The following is a 22,001-nucleotide window of genomic DNA, read 5'->3' as shown; positions in this document are numbered from 1 at the left end:
CAGTCATGAAACCTCACAACTCTGCCCATAAGTGGCAGAAATCTACTTGATTTAAATTTGGCCTTTTTACTTATCGAGGTCGTCTCCTTGTGCAGATCTGAGCCACATCCACTGTGCCTGCTGTTTTTACATTGCTTTGTGGTCTGACTACTTTTCACCGGGGAAAATAGAGGAAGTATACATTTGTCTCACAGTGTGGGGGGATCAGCACTGGGGAACTGGATCTATGTCCCAGAGAGCAAAGGGCAGCCTGAAAAAGAAAAATTTACCCTGTCAGAGCCTTAAGGCAGGACATCAGAACATGCTCGTTTCTTCTTTCTTTCACAGTCATGAGCGTTGTGCACCATGAATATGTCCCCCACACTCAGACGATTGGCACAGAGTTCTACTGTAACATCCCGAGGCGTCAGAAGTAAAACATTCAGTCCAAACCACTGGAACTTGGATCAGATGGCGCCCTGAAAATGCCTTTCTTTTTCTAAATGCCTTAACTCAATTAAAAAAGAAAAATGAAAAAACAGCAGCCACTCTGGAGTAGCTTGCAGCGCTGCCTAAGGAGGCCATCTAGAAGAGCCAATTTCCCCGTTCTGTTTAATGCAGAACTAGGTTTAGAAAGAAATAAATGTGATCCAGTTGTAAGACGACATAACTCACTAGTGTACTCCTTTATTGTTAAAATAAAAAGCCAGCTGATGGCAAAGCATAACACATTTGAAAACATTTGGATGTTTAAATATTGATTTATAACACTGCAGAGCAGAAACCTTGAACACTATTGTTGTGTTCCCTAAAGCACAGTTTTACAGCTGAATCCCGATGATCCGGTCTTCCTCTCACTCTTCTTATGTTATGTTTTGGTTTCCAGGCACTTAATTTAGGATTGTAATGTACTATGTTAGCTGATTCTAGACAAACAGTGTACAAATTCTGGTCTTTGTGCGCTCCTGTGAGTGGGGGAAAAAATATCATTCAAGCATTTTTTGAGTTGGGTGAATTGAGAATGCCGGGATTCAGCTAAAATTCCCTTTTGTATTATTTGTTCTGCATTATGTTTGTGAAAGAGAGCCTAATATCTTTCAAGCTTCCCTTGATTAATATCTTAGCCAGTTGTTGTGCCTTGCATATTGGCTTCTTCAGCTATTGAAGGTGTACTTTAATTTATGGTTTGTATATTAACTGCCTCATTTATTTTATTTATTTGCCTATCCATTTCGGACAGGAGAATGTTACCAAGTAAATCTCAAGCTGTGTTTCTCTGTGAGTTGTATTTTTTTTTCCCTCCTTTTTAAAGTTTATTGCCAACCTTTGATGCTATTTTGGTAAGAAGCGACAGTTATATTAAGACGCCTTAAAGGAGCTCTGTCCTCAAAGAAGTTTTTGGCTTTCGTCAATGCCACCGTGTAGTAAACAGTTATGTAACTGTAAGTTGAAAACACAGCGGACATGCTCTGAGCTGCGGTCTTGTCTGTGTCTACGGAGGTTACATAAAATCAAAAAGGCAAGAAGCGAGCCACAATGTTTGAAGCCAGTCCATCCATTAAGAAAGAAGGGGCCTTATTCTGTATTATATGTGGATAGCAATCTATCAGTAGAAGGAAACATCTGTGTGAAAAACAGGTCACTGATTCCCTTTGAAGTATTTTTTTAAATCTCCCTGTGAGATTTCATGTAGTGGAAGAAAATCAATCAGAGCATTTTATATGTAAGTGTTTAGTCCTTGTTCATTCAGTTTGTTTAACATCTGCACTGTCACCTTCCTTAAATGTCAAGTTTCTGAGGTGAGATGAGTTGGTTGGAGGGGAGTGTGCAAGTACCCCCCACATGTTCACGCACTGTTGTAATTAGATGTGCCTGTGTGTGCTGCATTTCAAGGTGTGATCCCAGCCTTTTTTGCTGCTCAGACTACTCACTCTAAATTGAGTCCATGTGCAACATGTCTTCATTTGCTGAACCGCTCGGAACGAAGCATACGCCACATGAATAAAGATTTTCTGTGTATTCAAAGGCTCCAACTGGCATCGTTTTGTCACCCTGTTCACTTCACTTTACTCGTGCACCTGAGCAAACACACAGTAGTCGATGAATTTGTTGCGTGCAGGTTTTTCTTTTGTTTCGTCACTCTTAATACGTTATCGGAGGACCAGTGCGATAAAGACGGAGCACGCTGCAGCAGCAACGGTCCATACAGTTTGACTTCTTGCCTGCAGACTCTGCTTTCATGTTTAATTTGATTAACTTCACATGAGTTCTCTGAAGAGTTGTTGCATTAGACACAGCTTTCTCTCAGCCCTGCAGGTGGGATCCCATAGGTGCTACTGTTTTAATTATCTCCTCACAAGTCTGTCTCCATGGCAGCGCTCTACCTTTGAGGCCTTTGAGCTTGTGACCTGCTGTACACCGTTTTTACTTTTTAACACAAGAGCACAAAAACAGTTAGCTGTAACACTTCTGGATCACTTTAATGCTATAAGCTAACTAATGGTTTGAAGGGTTTGACACAATAGCACGCCAAAGTGGGGGTGTTGATATTATGGAAATAAGTCCTGTAGGCTGTGTTAGAGGATTGAAGTGCAGTGTGGGATTATGTCAGCTGTGCACTGCAGTGGAGAGAGGCTCGCTATCCTGAGGAAAATTTTTAAAAAAGAGATCAACATTTGGTCCAAGCAGCTTTAAAGCAAGACGATGTCGAGGCCTGTCATCCTTTTTTTGGTTTGCAGCCCTTCTGTTTTGGTGCTTTGGTTTGGCGTTTGCCTATGAGAAAGAGTCGCTACTCCAGGCTGTTTCATAGAGGTAAAAGCAGTACTTCTACTAGTTCTTCTGGGCAAATACAATTACACCTAAACATCAATACTACTTATCTGTCAGTCAGCAACATGCTGGTATACCTGCTGCTGATTGACTCCATTCAGTTTGGCAACTTTATTTTATGTGAAAGCTGAAATGTGGGAACAAGATTGTGGTTTGTTTGGTTTTTCTTTTTTTAGGAATGGTTTGGGAAAGTTTCCTGAATGGGATCAGTAACTTCCTGAAGTCTCAGTAAGTACCAGGTAATAAAACATAAACGCTCCTTAAAAAACTCAACCTTTTGCACAAATGAATCAAACAAGATGTAATCTGTTACTTATTGACCTTTGTGGTTACAAAGGTCAGCGTCACTTAAGAATAAACTGAAACAAGCGAATTGCTCAAAATATAAAACTGTGTGAAACTGTTGTCTATAAAGCGCTCCTTTGCTTTCCTGCTCGTGTCAGCAACGCCTCCTATTAGCCAAGGTTTTTAACAGTGATTTAACAGTCGGAGGCTCTCGAGGTGTTTCATTACAGCTGATGGATGTCGGTCAAGCGGAAGTGATGTCCAGTCTGGACCTGTGACCCTAACACAACCTGACACGGTGTCTGTTTCCGCTGGGTTTGTTCATCATCTCCCTCCAGCCCGGTCATAGTAAAGCATGTAACAACCACGCCTCGGCAGCTGCCGTGATCAAGGAGAGTGCCCTCGCCCCTCCTCTTTCTCCTGGCCTGGAAACAAGAGGCCTAGGGCGACAAGGTGCACATATGTTGTTTGTCATACTGATCTGAGGTCAGCTTAGCATCATGCAATAAATCTAGTTAAAACCCTCTGGTGTATTTGTCTTTTTTAGTCTCGTGACATTGTTTGAATAAGCTGGTCGCTTTTTACCTACACACAGCTTCATTTTCCTTTTACATCAGCTCCTAATAGAGCCACACGTTTGCCCTTTTGTTAATTGAAGAAAGCTCTTGCTTTCTTCCTTCTCATTGTCACTACTGCAAAACAGCATCTCCTTTCTTTTGTGATGGTGTCTTGTTTAAATGCTGCGTTGATGGAGCTTTCATTCCCTAAGGTTATTCTTGGAAAGGTCTCTGCGAACCGGGTGCTTAACATTCACCATGCAAAATTATGTTTGTGAGCCTTTTAAACACTAAGTACCACTCTGACATTCATCTACAGAACGTCTGATAAATGTAAATGTGTTAAAAGATCACTTATGGTGGCAGCTTCATGTGGTCCAAGTTCAGTGTTTTAGCTAGTCTGGTCTCCACCCCCTTAAACCAGCGTTCTTTTGATTGGCTGACCTTTGTAAACAGATGTTTGAGCAATAGATGGGTGAGTTTTTGAAGATGCCTGAAATAACAAAATTAGCTATTTTCCCTCTGATTACTAATACAGGAGTTAACTAGGATATAAACACCAGCAAAGAAACTGAGCATTTAAAGCAGTTCATGCAGGTAAAAATCTTCCTTAAGATTGAGCGTGACAATACCTGACAATAATATGACATAGAAAGGGTTTGTGCATTGGGTTCAGTAGTTAAACTGTTTATGTGAAAGCTATTTTGGTTCAGTAATAGAGAAAATGTAAACCCTGATTTTTTTTAAAATACATTTTTAGACAGTTTTCTAGAGAAAAGGGAGACACTGTCAAACAATTTCCTTTTCTTCTTACCAACGTTTTATGCATATACTCCTCAGGCTTTTAGGAGTAATAGTAATTATATATACAGCTTTATATATATATATATGCACATATATATCAATGATTTAATAGCTGCAGTTTCACTTTCCTGTGGTCGTACAAACCATCATTTGATTTCAGTCACAAGACAAATTATTCTCATATGACACTGTTATGTAACATGTAACTGATTTCACTTTAGATAATGTGATCATCTACCTTGGTGTGTGTGTGTGTGTGTGTGTGTGTGTGTGTGTGTGGGGGGGTGGGGTTCAAGAGTCATGAGGTCAGATGCTGTGTCCTGACTCAGATGTAGCTTTCCTGCAATAACTGTCACCACAGATAAACTCCTTCATCAATAGGCCTCCCGCTGCTCCTTTCATATATCACAAAGCCATAAGAGGCACTGGAAACACATTTGCCAAAGTCATCCTATAAACTAAGGCCAGTGTCACTGAGTTGTCTTCCTGTACACAAGGCTTGCTATGTGATTGTGTGTGTGTGTGTGTCTGCTGTCTCCCCTGATGAATGGGCTTCCCATTTAGCACAGCGGCACACATACCTCAGCTTCTGGTTCTGCAAATCTGTCACATTAAGAAAACAGTGCATGTCATCACCGTTTACATCATTATAGAGGTACTGGCTGCACGGAGGAAATCAAGTGGTTTTATTTTCGGTGCGATAGTGAGTGACGCTGGTCACAGCCAGCACGGAAACCTTTCAGCCAAACAGGCCTTTTCAGAGGGAGCTGGATCAAAATAGCACCGAGCGGCATTGTGTAATGTGTTCTTCTCTCTTTTGTATAATGTAACAACAGAGCTCGCAAATCAATACACCTCCCTCACATGCTGCTGAGAGAGCGCACGGGGTGGTTGGTCTTATTTCCACTTCATAGTTCACCACATGTGACTGTGTGAAGTGGTTTCAGTGAGAGCTGCAGCACACCAAAACTGTGGTAGACTGCGAGGCGAAGGCTTCTCTTTTTCTGAGAGAAGCCGACAGTCCCTCTGATCACAAGCTGGACGGTTCACTCGGGTGATTCAAAGAGCCCAAATCTGATTAGACCCCAAGAACAAAGACTGACTCTAAACTGAGTCCTCTTTGCGCCAGCGCTGCTGTTACTTCTGTCGAACCTACGCCTTCATATCAATCAATAATTATACTTGCACTCCAAAGAGTTCATGTAAATCACTCTCTATATAAAACCCAGTGTAAGATGTTAGGAAAAAACTATCATTTATTTGAATCTATAGTATCCATTATGGCTCTAAATAAATAAAATATTGGTAACATACAGGATAATGTCAGTAAATAATTCTTTAGTTACATACATCTGTTATAAAACCATAGAAATTAATCATTTTAGGATGTTCATTTGTAACCTTGTGATATTGTTCCTCCTATCATACATACTATAGCTTTAATAAAAATCATCTAATTATGCTAAAGGTTAAGTCAAGGCCCAAAGATGTATGCCTGCCTTATATGTACACAACCAAATACAGAATACATTTACATGGTTATATGCACATACCTGAGCATAACTCAATAACGTAGGTCCTTCTACTTGGTGTCCTGGGTTTAATCCATGAAAGGAGACACGGCCTATGTGTTAAAAATGCTATAATGTAGTATTGATTTAAACTGGCTGAAGAATGGCAGTGATGTTAGGAGCTGTATGTCTGCAAGACATATGTAGGTCCTGCAAAACCAAAAGCATCTCTGGAGCCTCTTTCCTATTCATTTAACAATATATATGTAACAGACACAAAAGGATTCTACCATATTACATATATGTTGTTAAACGAATAGGAAAGAGTGTGTGTATATATATATATATATATATATATATATATATATATATCTCAGTGTTGCACACATACAGGCAGGTTAGTGGCCTCAGAAGCTGTCCGAGGTAAAGTAGACACACACTGATTTAAGGCATACAGATGGCCTAAAACAACAGAAAAAGGAAACGCATAGTTAAGGGGGAACAGGGTCCAGAAGAGAGCTCTCCTCTTTTCTCGGTAATAAAAGCAAGATGTCTGTTAACATGTGCAGTTCAGTATCCATACGGGGCTCTGCAAATTCACTTGAAAGACGTGAGTTACCCGACCTGCGGTACTGAGGATGTAAAACACTCCTTTTTTGGGTGGGGGGTGGTGGTGGTGGTGGGGGGGGGATCTAAGGGTGGTGTGGTGATGGGGATTAGGGCCGACCAGTCTCTTCCATGGCCACCTCGGCTCACCGTTCAGGTCGGAGGAAGAGTGATAGCGTCTTCGGGCTCGCGCTTTTCTGTCACCCCGCGCGCCTCCCTTTCCCCCTTGTCCTCAGCGACAGACTCACTCGCGGTGCTCGACGGGATGTAGTGGTTCACGCGGGGTTGAGAAGACCCTTGCGTCTCTGTACCCAAAGCTCCCGACCTCTCCGCGCTCGTGTGACCGTGGGAAGACGCGTAGAGTCCTTCCTCCTGTTGCGAGTGCGCAATTTCTGCTCCCGCACCCCGCGGGGAAACCGCCACTCTCTCCGCTCTGTCACCCCACTGAATCGCCGGACCGTGCGGGGTTGTGCCCTGCCTGGTCTGGTTAAGAGATAACAGCCGTGTTTGCGTAGAGTTCCACTCTGTCATGTTGTCGTTTGTGGAGATGTTAGTTGAGATATTTGCAGTCGGAGTGGGCACCACCAGCTTCCCACCAGAAGAGGATGCGCTGGTTGGCTTCCAGATCAGGCTATAGTAAATTGCCAGGATAATGGCTGCTAAGGACACAGACAACACATATGCAAAAACAGTGGCTAGTCTCACCCACTTCTTGTTAGTCTTAGCAGCCATCTTAGCCTTTTTGTCCCCCGTATAAGTAGCAGGTTTGCCCCTCTCCATATTGGGCATGAAGTCCCGCTCTCTCATATTGCCCCTGTTTTTTCCTCGATGCTCCACCACCCCCTCCGTCTTGAAGGCTTTATGTTATCCACAGTCCAAGAGAAGAGGAAGCAGGAGGCTCAGAGGGAAGATGCTGGACCACCTTGAACCGTCCGCGCCGCAGGAAGATGTTGCACCTAAACAGATTTCCCGTAATTCATTTGATCTCAGAGAAACTGCGCCTCATATTGTGCAGCCAGCGCAGCACTGCGTTTCATAATGGACATCAAGCATCCACAGGCTGACTGACTGCGCGTTTCAGCATCCGACAGCGGCGGGACAAATGTCCCCCCTCCTCCTCCTCCTCCTCCTGTGCGAGGTTTCCAAGGAACAGCTGGCCGCAGGCACACGGCGAATCCGCAGTATACTATTTGATGTCATTTATTAAAACGATTAAGTGAGATTATACGGTACACAACTGTCTGTCTTATCCAGCAAATGAAGTGGCTGGCTCAGCTAAAAATACAGGAGAGGGGGCGGGTGGTGGTTCTTAAAGAAGCAGCAGCTGTGCAGCAACCCGAGAAGAAACCCTAAAAAAAACCAAAAAGAAAAACGACATCTCCTTCACATCAGCACGCGAGAAGTGCACACGGAGAACAGGATGTCGCGGAGGGGACAAACACAGTCAACCGTGTGTTTTAGCTTCACTGCGTTCACCCGAGTGGAAAGGATGGTAGTCCATGTGCTCCGAGCAATCAGAGAGGGGGGGGGGGGGGGGCTTCATTTATGTTGATGTCTTACGTAATCACGTGTTAAACTCGTAGCCAGACCCATACACAACGAGTGGCTTTCATGCCGCTTATGAGGTTTCCTACCTGTTGGCTGCTCCACAACGCGCCTTTTCAGCACAATGGACAGCGACCAGCGAATTTGTCATCGCTCGTGTCCAACGGGAAGGTGAAAAAGGTGAAGCGACACATTTAACAAGCGTAAAATCCAGTTTTCAGCATAAATCGCACAGCAGTTAAAAACAAATAAATGAACACATTATATAACAAGTACCTTCTGTTTATTATACACTCACTGGACACCTTGTTAAATACATCCGGCCAACTGCTAATTAGCACAAATATCTAATCAGGCAATCACTCGGTGTATTTGGGCATGTGGAGGTGGTCCACATGCTGAACGAGCCTCAGGATGGCATAGCTTCAACTGGCGTGGTTGTTTGTGCCACACAGGCTGCTGTGAGTGTTTGAGGAGCTGCTGATCTACTGGGATTTTCCCAAAAGGCCATCTTTCGGGGTGGAAATGCCTCGTTGATGCCAGAGATCAGAGGAAAGTGGTTTGAGCTGATAGGAAAGCAGTGACAATTCAAGTAACCACTTCGTCATACATTGGACCTTGAAGCAGATGGTCTACAGGAGCACGCTCAGTAACAGGAAATTGTTTGCATGGACTCATCACAATTGGACAATAGAAGATTTTTTTAAAGTCTTTATTTGCTGCAAAATTGATGGTAGGATCAGAATCTGGACTAAACAGCAGGAACATGAAACATGAAAGCATGACTCCACCTTGCCTTTTATTAATAGTTCAGGTTGTTGGTGGTGAAAATGTGTGGGGCAATCGGGGAAATATTTTCTTGCCACACATTGGGCCTCTTAGGACCAAATGTTGTTTAAATGTCACAGCCTACCTGAGTACCATCATCCATCTCTTTATGACCACAGTGTTCCCATCTTTTAATGGCTGCTTTCTAGCAGGATAAAGCGCCATGTCACAAAGCTCAGGTCATCTCAAACTGGTTTCCTAAACATGACAATGAGGTCATTCAAATGGCCTCCACATTCAGTCCAAAGCTCAGTCTAATAGAGTATCTTTGGGATGTTGTGGAGGAAGATTTGCATCATGGATGTGCAGCCAGTAAATCTGCAGCACCCGTGTGATGCTGCTACGTCAACATGGACTAAAATCTCTGGGAAATGTTTCATCTCTGGGGCACCGTGTTAAAAATATGCCACAAACAATTAAAGACACTTTAAAAACAAAATGAAGTCCAACGTGGTGCTAGCCATCGGCTCCAATTGGTCACAGCAAATAGGTGCCCCTCCCTGAGCCTGGTTCTGCTAGAGGGTTCTTCCTGTTAAAAGGGAGTCACCAAGTGCTTGCTTAAAGGGGGTTGTTTGATTAATGGGGTTTCTCTTTTTTTTTTGTTTTTTTGCCTGTCCCGTTTGGCTCTTTTGCCATCAGAATTATTGTAAAATACATATATTAATCACCTGGATCACCTGTTGAGAAAGAAAAAAGAGAAGACAAGCAGAAGAAAACGAGAGCAACATAATAAACAACATCACGATGATATATGGGAATATAACAGCAAATACTAAATATTAAACATTATTGTGCAGCACGTAAGATCGACAGCGCACAGTGTGCTTTGAGGTAGGAGCCAAAAAGGGTGTAGTTTGTGTGTGTGAGCACCCGTGTGTACACCTGTGAGCATGGACGCGCTTGTTTTTAAAAGGTTACTTCATGTAATGATCTGCTAGAGGGTGTGGGGAGCCACAGCCCCGTCCTCAAGGGCATGAAGCAGGTATGGAGGAGATCAAGACTCCAGACATCCAGAGGCCCTCACAACACAAGAGACCAAGGAAGACCAACAGAGGGAGTTTCTCTATTGTTTTAGGGTCTTTAACTTATAAAGCGCCTTGAGGTGATTGACTATTATGTGTCATGCTAAGTTTACAGTTAACATTACAGTTTTGTTACATTGATACAAAGTGGAAAAATGACCTACATTATAGTGGCTTGGCTGCAGAGGTGAAAATGACTTGTTTTGCAACAGCCAATCCATTTCTAAGAATGAGCGTCAGCACAGGTTTCTACACGTGACGGGTGTGACAAGCCCTGCTCTAACAAACATCTAATGGGGGTTGTTTCTAATGACTGCTTTCATTGCAATGTTTTATGGTATGGTAGGGTATGGGAGCGAGGTGGCCAGCTGTGATGTGAGTTTGATAAGGTTGTGTGTAGCAGTTTTTCTTTAAAAGGTTTTATTTCTCCATTAAAATCACCAGTATCTTGAATAAACTGATCCTGTGGTTGGTTCACCAGAAGTCACTTCTTTGATTCTTTAGTGGCTGACTGTTTGCATCAGATATTGCGCTGTCTGAAGGTTTATTTGAATGTTATCCAAATGGCCTGGCATCTTTTGTTGAAACAGCACTGTCCGGCCCTGAATAATAAATGACACCGTGACCCTGGACAGGTCACAATTTCATAAAATATTTAGCCAATAATGCAAAATTAAGCTAGTCTGTGATCAGATCAGGCATTTATTCACAACATATAGCAGAAATAATCAAACACTTAGTGCAACAGATGCTGCTTTAACTATAGTTTGAGTAGCAGGCATACATAATATGATATGCTGATATAAATAATGACAACTCAAACTCATTGTGTAAAGAAGGAACTCATTAACAAACCAAGTGTCAATTCATGGAAGCTAAAAGAAAAGCAAATCCTCATTATCTCCAGTTGTGTCTTGCCATTATGCCACTTATGAATTCATTTGGGGCTTAAAAACTTTGTCACTTTTTCGAACCCAGAGGATTACCCTGTTATCACTTTTTAAAGGAAGTATTTCCTCAGTAAAAAGCAATTTCAGTTATTGTTGTCACAGCAACAGTTAATGGAGGAGCTGTATGTTGAAAAAAGAGTTTTAAATATCTAATTTCTGCCTTTTATTATTTTATCTTTTTTTTTTTATAAACACGTGAATGCTTTTACTTTAAGTGAATGACAGTTAGAATCATATACTTATGTAACCTTTATCTTACATATATAAACTGTAAATTTATGGGCAACAGATTAACCTTCAGTCCTGTTTTTTTTTCTTTTCTTTTTTTCATCTTAATTTGCAATGCATATTTTCCTGGGTGCGTCCTGGACACAGGCAGGTCAGCTGAGTTCCAGTTTAGTGCATCTTTTGGTTGCTAGTGTTGGAATAAGCTGGTTAATAGTTCTGACCATGGTGGAGAATCAGATAGTGGATATATTTTAGCAATAATAAGCTATTTAACAGAAACAAAGTCCACTCTAGAAGGACACAATGAATAAGAAAAGATACTTTCTGGATCCTCCAGAGATCAAAGACTACCTGGTCAAAGGAGAAAGGTTTACCAAGTGGTCAGAGGTGAGTGAATATTGAAAAAAATTAAGCTGTTGATTCTTGAATATTAACCAGAGTGATTAGGAGTTTAAATATACATCAGTAAGTGTTGCTTATTTTCATTCTCCTGTGAGCAATACAGCCTTTTCTGTGAAATTCCATGGTTTTCATCTGTTTTTAAAACACTAATCATTAATTTCTTATCTAATAACTTAAATATAGCTACAAATGCAGTTTAAATATCAGGTTCAGTATCGGCACATCACCAAAAAGCATCTCTGTTTCACGGGTTCCATCTCAAACAATTACCAGAACCACGTCAAAGATTATTCCTCTATAATGTTGTACGGTCTTCATCTTACGATGCACACTACCCTTAGATGACTACTGTTGTCAATCAGCTTGATACAAGAAGTACTGAATAAATTTGTCTCTATCAAGGACTCAACGAAAACCGTTCCTGTCACCATGAAGATGGATCCAAAAGGGTTTTTCGTCTACTGGATTAACCAAAGCAAGGTGGGGGAAAAGCCAGCAGCATTCAGATGTGTGGGTAAAATGTATGGGATCTGCTAAAGGTGTGAGATATGTAAGCGCTTCATTCACCACCTTCTGGCCTCAGCAGTCTGTATAGATTATCGATCAGTGCTGATGTGGGCTCACTGTCCTACTGTGCTGTGCAGCTGGACTGTGATGCACTCAATGAAGGTGACTAGCTGTGTTTACTCTTCACCTCTCTTTCTCTTCTCACTAAACAGGCAAGGTCTTCTTTAAATGTGTTACCACAGTTAACCAAAACTAAATTTTAAGATAAAATAGGTGTAAAAAGCAAATGTTGACTGAAAAAATTACAGGTGCACAAAAAACGAAATAATATAAAAGAAATGTCTTTTTCTTAATTTGGTCATACTGGTCACCACAACTAAAAGCAGGAGGCAGTGATATAGGAAATCATATGGTTATTGTGACTGTGATGTCTACATGTTCTTAACTTTGTCTTGTGATATCTTTCATAATAGCTTCTCAAATGTTCCCCCTGATAATGCGCCTTAGATGAAAACAAAACAAAATGGAAAAAGGAAAAAAATTAATACAGTCAGGAAAATATAATATAAAATATAAATAAAAAATAATAAAAAAGAGAATACATTCAACAAACAAACAAAAAGTAGCGCTTTGCGGATCAATAATAACAGAGATTTAGTTATTACCAAGTAATAATTCTGTAATTACACCAGTATTAGCTATAATACTGGGAAACATGCTTAGCTAAATGTCACAGTTTCCCCAAAAACCATCTAATTTGTTTATGGGTAATAACAGGAGAAAAATGTAATATCTACCTCTGGCACGCTGACCCTCCTCATGACCAACATACAATATTGTTAAGTAACCATGCTTTCATCAGCATTTTACTGTTTCATGACCACCCCGTCACTGCTGCTATTACAGATGTATTGTCTGTTGAAAGTGAACAAGGAAAACAACAAGCTATCCCTACTTTGTAAAAATATCAGAATGAACTTGGCATTTATTTACTCATTTATAGGTTAAAACAGCCCTACAATATTCCCAGCCTTAAATAGCTTGTTTATTAACTCACTTATTTTACTGATGGGCACTGATGTTTTTTTTCCTACTTTGCTAAAGGGTGAGTTGTATCTAATCCATATCTGGAATGGTGCCTACACGTTGAATTTAGTATCCATGATGATTCTTTGTCTCTTGTTTCTAGGAGACAACATTCCTGGATGTTGCTACCATCAGAGATACCAGAATAGGAAAATATGCAAAACTTCCCAAAGTAAGTCCATTTGTATTATTTAATTTGTGGCATTCACTTTGATTTAATCGAGCTTAATGATTGTGCTCTGTGTGGAGGAATCTCTCCAAGCATGCAAATATATCTGTCGAGTCCTTTGTTTGTCCATTAATATTGACAGACATATTTGCATTGCAAAGAGAAAAAAAAAAGCACCGTGGATGCATGAACCCAGGCTACTCCTCCACAGAAACACACAGATGCACTGGCACGCAAACAAACATAAACACACACCCTACGACAGGCTGAGTCATGGCGGGAGATTTCTGTGAGCGAGTTTCGAGTGAGCTCCAAAGCTGTCAGCTGTAGTTTCGTCTCTTTTCCCACTCCTCGCTGGCCTCCGCAGAGAGCTGCATTATGCAGCTGTCATCATCCCTTACGGGAGGGAAGTCTGAAAAATCTGTTCTCCTTAGGGAGAATGCATCATCACAGATGGGGTGCTGCTGAAAGCACATCCTCCTCTTTTGGTCCCTTAGGACTTTTTGGGAAAGCTGCTCCAATGCTGACGTCAGGCGTGCATAGAGAGGTGATTGTAAAGCATCATACACAGGAAGGCAGCACATGTGTGCTTGTGCTCTGCATGACCGCCTTGTGTGTGCGTATATATAAGCAAGTGCGCGACTCTCAGTGTGTTGTGCATATGTTTGCATATGCTGGTCAGCATATTTGCATGTGTCGAAGCACCTTTCAGGTGTCCAATCTGTGCAGACAGCAAAGTGCTGCAGATTTAGATTTGTTTAGTCAGCTAAAACATGAAATAATACATTTTATTTGTCCACAGCACCCAAAGGTCCGAAATGTGTTTAATTTGGATTTCCCGGACAGCAACCATCTCGCCAAAACCCTGACTATCGTCTCGGGTCCAGACACGGTGAACCTGACCTATCATAACTTCTTTGCCTCAAAGGAAAAAGTGACACAGGTAATAAACCACTGTATCTGTGTAGTAGCTGTTCCCCGTTGACTGTTCAAACACAGCCAAAGGCCTCTAGCCCTTATACCACTGGAGCTTTTGCTTCTTCTCCCTCCCAACCCCTCCGACCCCTCCCTTTCAGTCCAAATTAGACTCTGTGACTCCAACATCCGGATTTAATCTGCTGTAATGAAATCTCAATAGTGCTTTGTTCAAATACAACATTCACTGCTCTCATTTCCTAACCTAACTCTGCATCAACACCCTCTAGTGGTGAGCTTGTGCATAGACGCTTATGACCTTTTAAGCCAAACTCATGCAGACACCGAATTTAATGCAGCACCTCTGTTTATTTTTGTGGATTAAAAAAAATGCACATTAGAACTGGGCGGACGACATTCTTGCGATCACCTACAACGCTGCAAGAAACAACGCGTGCAGGCAGGTCTTCCTGGATAAAATGTAAGTGAACATCATCACGTAATCTACAGCTTCTAGATGATGAGGGAACATAATACCATGCAATCACATCATGTGCTGGATAACACGTGCTCTGGGAATTCTAATGGAAATACTATTAAATCTTAGATACGTCCGGCTTTCTCTTCAGACCAACAAAGATGGGAAGATCCCAGTGAAACAGTAAGTTTCAGGACAACCACATGCTGGTTCATTTGTTCAGCAGATACCCGTGTTTCCTACTCAGTTGTTCACTATGTTTTTTCAGTATTTACAAGATGTTCCCTGCGGATAAGAAGAGGGTAGAAAGTGCTTTGGCAGCAGCACAGCTCCCCAAAGGAAAGGTCAGAAAATAAATCTCCTTTCGAGTGGAAACACATTTTAAATTTGGACTTTATTCTTATCTAACTTAATGAAAACAGTTTGCAGTTTTCTGACAACCCATCTGCACATTTGTTTTGTTCTTTTTAATTTTGCAATTTTTAAAAAAAAATCAGTATGACACCATTAAGCCTGATGTCTTCACTGAGACTGCCTTCAGGAGCTTTATGACACACCTCTGTCCTCGGCCTGAGATCTATGAGATCTTCACTTCCTAGTGAGTAACCTGTAGAAGTGTCCTTAACTGATCATTGTACAGCCTGAATTTCACACACCTACTGTAGCTGTAGTTATGCTTTATTCATAATTAGTTTGTTATTGCATTTACTTTTTGAAACTTCCACAAATTGTCAAGAAAAAAAAATTTAATGGTTAGTGGTAAACCTTCTTCATCTGGTGTTTAAATCTACTCGTTTCAAAAATGATGTCATTGTCTGTCCAAAATGTATGATGCAAAAAATGTTCTAGTTTGACGAACTAAAGTTAGACGTGCCTCGTGTAATATGCTGGTCTTGTGCTGCCAGTCTGTGCTCCAGCTCGTGCCTCAGCAGCCTTGCCTGAGCTAAAATGGCAGGAAATTGGCCGTGATGGGGATGAAGAACCTTATGGGCATCGCTGATGCTTTTATTTATTTATTTAATTTAACTCATATTTAATCATGAAAAAAAATCTGTTTTAAGAGAGTGTCCTGGCCAAGAAGGACAGCAGTGCAATCATAAGTTGCATAAATTAGTTGCACATACGCACGCCTGTATACAGCAGTGAAGCGCAGACAGAGAATGAAAATGAACCTAGTCAAAGTAATATCAGAAACAAAGGTAATAATATTCAGGCACAACACTGCAGCCTGAAGTAAGTGCAAGTCCAAGATGTGATTGTCTCGCTGTGCCCCGCCCTCCAGCTCCACCAAACCCACCATGACAAAGGAGAATTTCACCAAGTTCCTCAACGAGAAGCAGAGAGACTCTCGGCTCAATGAGGAACTGTTTCCGCGTCTCCGGCAAGATCAGATCAAGGCACTGATTGACAAGTATGAACCCCTGTCCAATAATTCTAACAGAGGTGAGATTCAGTGGTGGTCACTTTGCTATGCTGAGGATGGAATAATGGGCACAATCACCCTCCTTATGTTTTTGCTTCAAATGGTCTCTTGTTCCCATCTCCAGGTTTGATTTCTCCAGAAGGTCTTTTATTCTACTTGATGGGTCCAGAGACAACAGTGGTCATGCAAGACAGTCTGGCCAAGTCTCAAGACATGACCCAACCCATACCTCACTACTTCGTCAAGTCGTCACACAACACATACCTAACAGGTCAGAAAAAAAGAGAAATGGATGTGATTTCTTTAAGATGCTGCTTAACAATGTGCCTTATTTTTCATTTTTCTCTCCCTGTGCAGCTGGTCAGTTCTCGGGCGTGTCCTCCCCAGAGATGTACCGCCAGTGTCTGCTCGCCGGCTGCCGCTGCCTTGAGCTTGACTGCTGGAAGGGTAAACCTCCAGATGAAGAGCCCATCATAACTCACGGCTTCACCATGACCACTGAGATCCTGTTCAAGGTTGTTAAACATATTCATGTGCCCTCAGTCTCCCACCCTCCAAGTATTTGAAATTTTTCCTCTGCAACAGTTCACATTACCATATTAGGAATATACCCACCTTTTTAATGTCGTGCTGAAATGTTTTGGGGTCACTGAAATTTTTTGGCCACATCTAATGACCATCCACCAGTGCATAGAGCTGATGTAGTTAAGTATACCTACAATATTATCTTTTCTTGTCTTCTATATAGTATAGAAGATAAGGAAAAACGTAAAAGGTCCACTCCAATATTTCGCAGCCTTTACAGAAAGGAAAGAATGGTAACGATAAACAAACTTAATATTCAAATTTCTAGTGTTTATTTTTTTGGTGTTAAAAAGAAAGCGACGCCTGAGTCCAAGTAAATGACCGTCACCATTTTCCTGCCAGCACGTCTTGAATGTGCAACATCTAAGCTTCTTGCACACCAAAAAGCTGCTCACACTTATCTTTAATTCAGGCTGAAGAGCACATTCGAAACAAGAAAGTGTAAGTACACAGTAACACACAAACACACTGATAGGCCATTCTCTTACAGTCAACACTTCCATATAAGGGCAGCAGGAGATGAACAGTCCCAGGCTGAGGCACAAGGTTCAGTTCAGCAACATCACAGCCTCTGCAAGAAACACCTCTGCAGTTTGACACAATGTTCACGTTTTCATAATTTTCATTTTAGTGAGCTTGTTTCTTTTTTGCTCTGCATCTCATTAACTTCTTGAAGTTTTCTAATGTGCTATTGCCAGTTTCATTTCTTTAAATTTAAGTCCAAAAGTAAAAATCCACTTTTATAAAATAACAACTAAAAGGCCTCTTTTTGTGACACTTGACAGGACGTGATAGAGGCTATTGCAGAGAGCGCCTTCAAGACCTCACAGTACCCCGTTATCCTCTCCTTCGAGAACCACGTTGACTCGTAAGAGCCGAGCTTTAAATAAAGCCGTGTCATAACATGCCATGAATGCTGCTGTTCTGATGCACGTATCACGAATAATAACAGGCATTAATGTGATTTCTTCCAGGGTGAAACAGCAGGAGAAGATGGCCAACTACTGCAAAACCATATTTGGTGATGCCCTGTTAACAGAGCCACTGGACAAATACCCTGTGAGTGAGTACACTGCTGCAGCACAGCCAGCTGTCAAAATAACAGATAAAGTTTAGATGCTATCATGCTACGCTGGGTGACTCGTTTCGCTATTTAATCACAACGACATGAAGGCAATAAATGGCAAAGTTATAGTTTCACTGGCGTGTTTGTTGTCTTCTGTCTTGTATCTGCTGTAAGAACCTCTCAGATTCCCAGAAACAAAGTCTGTCAGCTCCTCTTAGGCCTGCGTGTGTTTATATTCCTGAGGCAGTGTCTGTTTAACTATCTTAGATGGTATTAGGGACAAAACCAGTGTTTTAGAAAGGAGGTCAGCAGACAGTTTGAATCCAGGCCTCAACTTTTGAAGTATGAAAAAAAAGATGTTTATTTTGAATGTTGTTAATTTAAAAAAAAAAGAAAAAGGTTTAAGTTAAGGCAACAAGCTAAATGGGAGAGTGACCATCTGGCTTTTTATCAGTGTGCAGACAATAAAGTCAGCTTTCATGATGGTATTTGGGCTAAATTATTGAAGTGAGGTAATGTCAGTGAATGCAACATTAATGTAGAGGATGCATTCAGGTTTTTGATGCATCCAAATGCCTGAATGCTTTTTTCTTTTAAAAGGTCAAGCAGTCCCTGTGGCCATGCATATGATCACATGATGACAAATTTATTATGACACACATTTGACTGTCTTAGGAAAATTAAACACAAGCTTTTAAAACAAGTTCTTCTACTATTACTACTATTAAAATAATAGCTATTATTGTTGATTATGTGTAAAAGAAAAAGGTTAAAGTCTGCACCTTTCCATTTACTATTTTGTATTCTTTTTTGTTTTCTTTCTTTTTTTTAAAATTTAATTGTAATTCTGAAAATTTGGAGGAGTATGATGTTTTTGAAAATTGAGCAAAAGGCAAAATAAAAGGTAAATAAATTAATAATAATAATAACAGTTTCATTGTATTTTACTGTTAATTAAAATACTAAACAGTCTCTCCAAAACACAGCCCAGGATAATAAATAAAAATTGCATAGCAAATAAATAGGAAGATGTAATAGGAGTATGGCTATACCCTATAGTCCACTATGTGAATGTCTTTTTAAGTTAACCTGTCAATAACAGCCATTCATTTTATTTTTAATTTAAATTTTGTGTTTAAATAACACGTATTTGTGCATATGCAATGTTAATAAATGAGGGCCATTGCTTTTCACTCAAAGCAGCTTTCCTTTAATGACAGACTACATTTGTTTCATGCTCAACAGCCAAACAAAAACAGACTAAGTTGATTAAATTTAGCAATGACACTTTGAGCATTAAACAACTTTGATGTAAATCCCTCTGAAACAAAAGCAAGAATATAAATTGATGTTTTCTGAATATAGTCGATTTTGTCATTGTTTAAACTTCTTGTTTGTGTCTCTAACATTCAGCTGAAGCCGGGCCAGCAGATCCCCAGCCCGTCTGAGCTCCTGGGTAAGATCCTCATCAAGAACAAGAAGGGCAGCCATGAGAAACCGGCCCAGAATAAGAAAACTGCAGCAGCAGCCGCTGACCAGACCGCAGCCGCAGCTACGAATGCCCAGGCCCCGAACGCCACTTCCCAGGATGAGGCCAACCCAGCAGCAACCACCCCGGAGAACCAAGATGAAAATGAAAAACCACAAGGCAAATTCAGTTATACTCCAGATTTAGACGTGTGATTTTATTTCCAGGTGTCACTGACACTGTTTTTATGTGTTTCACCAGAACCGGAAGCAACTGTGGAGGAAAATGAGGAGCAAGAAGACACAGAGGAACAGGATGAGGAGAAAATGAAGACATCAGATGAGGTAAATACTTGTTTTACATCATTTGTTCCAGCCAGTAGAGTCCAAATATAAGTTAACCTCCTTTTGACGCCCCGCAGGGCACAGCTGGACAAGAAGTAACAGCATATGAGGCCATGTCATCCATAGTCAACTACATCCAGCCCAACAAATTCATCTCTTTTGAAAATGCCAGAAGTATGTCTGCAAACAACAAATTTAACCTAAACTCAAACAAAACAGGTACAACTTGATGTAACCTTGATAACGTGTCATTTTCTTCTCCCTTCACAGAGAAAAACAAGAGTTACGTCATCTCTTCTTTTGTGGAGACCAAAGGGGAGGCAATGATCGCCAAGAGTGCCGTTGAATTTGTTGAGTATCCTTTAGGAGTGCAGCAGATGCTGTCATGCTCGACGAAAATGAAAACCATTTAAGTATACGACAAATATATTCTATGCATTCAGTTTATTGGGGTCGGGGGGGGGAGGGGGGGGGACACACAGAAATATAAATAAATGATTCCTAAACTGTCTACCTAAGATATAATAAGAGGCAGATGAGCAGGATTTACCCCAAAGGAACAAGAATGGACTCCTCCAACTACAATCCCCAACCTTTTTGGAACGTTGGTTGCCAGATGGTGGCGCTCAACTACCAGACGATGGGTAAAAATGGAGATGTCACACTTTAAAATGCTCAGAAATATACTTAATACCCTTTGTGAATGTTTGGAACCGTCTACTGTTCCTGTTTAAATATAGTTTTCTGACACGCTGATGACACTGTGTGTTTTAGTAATTTAAAATCTATTCTGCAGATTCACCACAGCAGGTCAGTGTTGCACCTTTTTGTGCTGCACAGGCCTCTGTTTGCTGCCTCCCTTTAAGCTGAAGACAAGTGGCGTGAACGGGCTGTTTGTGTCTCACTTACAGATTTCCCCATGCAGCTCAACATGGCCCTGTTTGAATTCAATGGCCGAACGGGCTACCTCCTCAAGCACGATGTGATGCGTCGCAATGACAAGAAGTTTGACCCTTTCTGTGACAGGATTGACACCGTTGTGGCGAGCACACTGACCATCAAGGCAGGTTCACGACCCTGTTATTACAGAGTGTCTCTTTCTTTAACCATCAGTGTGGGCTCCTATTATCTGTGGAAGCCGAATGTCAGAGTAATTGAGTTTCAAGCTCCATCTTTTCATCATTTCTGCATCATTTCTGCCATTTCACTGCAGAGAAACTCATGAAGAATTAGTGCAGTATGTGTATAACAGATGGCTGTTTTGGCTTTGGGAAGTTTGTCCATGTTGTCCTTGTGTAATATCTTAATGAAAACACAATTTGCTTCTTACTACTTGTCTCCATAGATCTATTCGGGGCAGTTTCTGGCTGACAAGAATGTAAAAACAGGGGTTGAGGTGGAAGTGATTGGGCTGCCAGGAGACCCTAAGAAGAAATATCGCACCAAGTGGTCCACGACACCCAACGCCATTAATCCAGTGTGGAATGAAGAGCCATTTGTTTTTGAGAAGGTGAATAAAATACCATGTAAACATTTTCAGCCACTCCTCAGTCTTCATATTTTGATGTGAAGGCAAAAACAGAGCTTGTACAATTCTAATGAGCTTGAAAGTCAGTATTTGGTATGAGCACCATTTTTCTTCGACACAGCCTGAACTCTCTTTGACAGGAATAGTTCTTCAGGCTCCTTGAAGGACATTCAAAGCTCTTCTTTAGATGCCGCCTGCCTTTTGTTCCGATCTCTGTTAAGACGACCCCATACTGCTTTAGTAGCGTGGAAGTCCAGGCTCTAGGGAAGAAGTTTCAAGACTGATAGTGTTTTATTGTGTGTGTGGGGTCATTGTCATGCTAAAAAAAATGAAGCCATTGCCATTTAGATGCTTACCAGATGTTGCACCTCTCTCCTGACCTCCTCCATCCTTTTCACACCTTGAGTTAGATACCTGTATTATGCTTGAATGGTTTATACATCAGTGTTAAGCATCTTAACAAACACACATATACACACAAAAGCATTCCTCTGAAAATGCCCAGGTACAAGGACAGGACTGAAAAGGAGTTAAAAAGCAGCCGGTGTCCAAAGAAAAATGTTGAAATAAATTCAGAAAGCCTGGAGAAATCATACCCAAGACCACTTTAAAATATTACAAGAAAGTCTGGCTCCTTGATGAATAAATGAATGAAATGATGTGTCACTAACATATTTGTTGTTGTTTACATGGTTAGATCTTGCTGCCAGAATTGGCATCTTTAAGAATCGTTGTCCACGAAGAGAATGGCAAATTCGTGGGACACAGAATCATCCCTCTTGATGCCATCCAGTCAGGTCAGCGAAGCTGAGGATATTTGAATTCATACTTCATATAATATACATAATTAAAGCAATGAATCACTCTAGGCCTCAGAACATTTGCC

General features: G+C 41.1%; 2 protein-coding genes across 2 annotated transcripts in view; one reads left to right on the top strand and one right to left on the bottom strand.

The window, feature by feature from the left end:
* Window positions 1–1,267: 1,267 nt before the first annotated feature.
* On the bottom strand, window positions 1,268–8,077 carry LOC146496584 (uncharacterized). Its single transcript, XM_085143042.1, has one exon. The coding sequence runs from the start codon at window positions 7,376–7,378 to the stop codon at window positions 6,725–6,727; it is 654 nt and encodes a 217-aa protein (XP_084999168.1). The 5' UTR covers window positions 7,379–8,077; the 3' UTR covers window positions 1,268–6,724.
* A 3,225-nt stretch (window positions 8,078–11,302) lies between these two features.
* Window positions 11,303–22,001, top strand: part of plcb2 (phospholipase C, beta 2) — a 28,450-nt gene continuing 17,751 nt past the window's right edge. Inside the window, exons 1-21 of the mRNA XM_085143032.1 lie at window positions 11,303–11,531; window positions 11,949–12,026; window positions 13,243–13,311; window positions 14,111–14,251; window positions 14,625–14,704; window positions 14,831–14,884; window positions 14,970–15,045; window positions 15,199–15,299; window positions 15,984–16,144; window positions 16,249–16,395; window positions 16,482–16,639; window positions 17,495–17,577; window positions 17,684–17,768; window positions 19,189–19,423; window positions 19,505–19,587; window positions 19,665–19,761; window positions 19,858–19,942; window positions 20,107–20,231; window positions 20,499–20,650; window positions 20,933–21,097; window positions 21,813–21,912. Coding sequence (XP_084999158.1) covers window positions 11,448–11,531; window positions 11,949–12,026; window positions 13,243–13,311; window positions 14,111–14,251; window positions 14,625–14,704; window positions 14,831–14,884; window positions 14,970–15,045; window positions 15,199–15,299; window positions 15,984–16,144; window positions 16,249–16,395; window positions 16,482–16,639; window positions 17,495–17,577; window positions 17,684–17,768; window positions 19,189–19,423; window positions 19,505–19,587; window positions 19,665–19,761; window positions 19,858–19,942; window positions 20,107–20,231; window positions 20,499–20,650; window positions 20,933–21,097; window positions 21,813–21,912 — 2,359 coding nt within the window. The 5' untranslated portion in view covers window positions 11,303–11,447. The remainder of the gene's footprint in view (window positions 11,532–11,948; window positions 12,027–13,242; window positions 13,312–14,110; window positions 14,252–14,624; window positions 14,705–14,830; window positions 14,885–14,969; window positions 15,046–15,198; window positions 15,300–15,983; window positions 16,145–16,248; window positions 16,396–16,481; window positions 16,640–17,494; window positions 17,578–17,683; window positions 17,769–19,188; window positions 19,424–19,504; window positions 19,588–19,664; window positions 19,762–19,857; window positions 19,943–20,106; window positions 20,232–20,498; window positions 20,651–20,932; window positions 21,098–21,812; window positions 21,913–22,001) is intronic.

The sequence above is a fragment of the Neolamprologus multifasciatus genome, chromosome 19 (genome assembly GCF_963576455.1).
Source record: "Neolamprologus multifasciatus chromosome 19, fNeoMul1.2, whole genome shotgun sequence".
NCBI lineage: Eukaryota > Metazoa > Chordata > Actinopteri > Cichliformes > Cichlidae > Neolamprologus > Neolamprologus multifasciatus.
The sequence above is the reverse complement of the archived record's forward strand: the minus strand, read 5'-3'. Positions and strand labels throughout refer to the sequence as shown.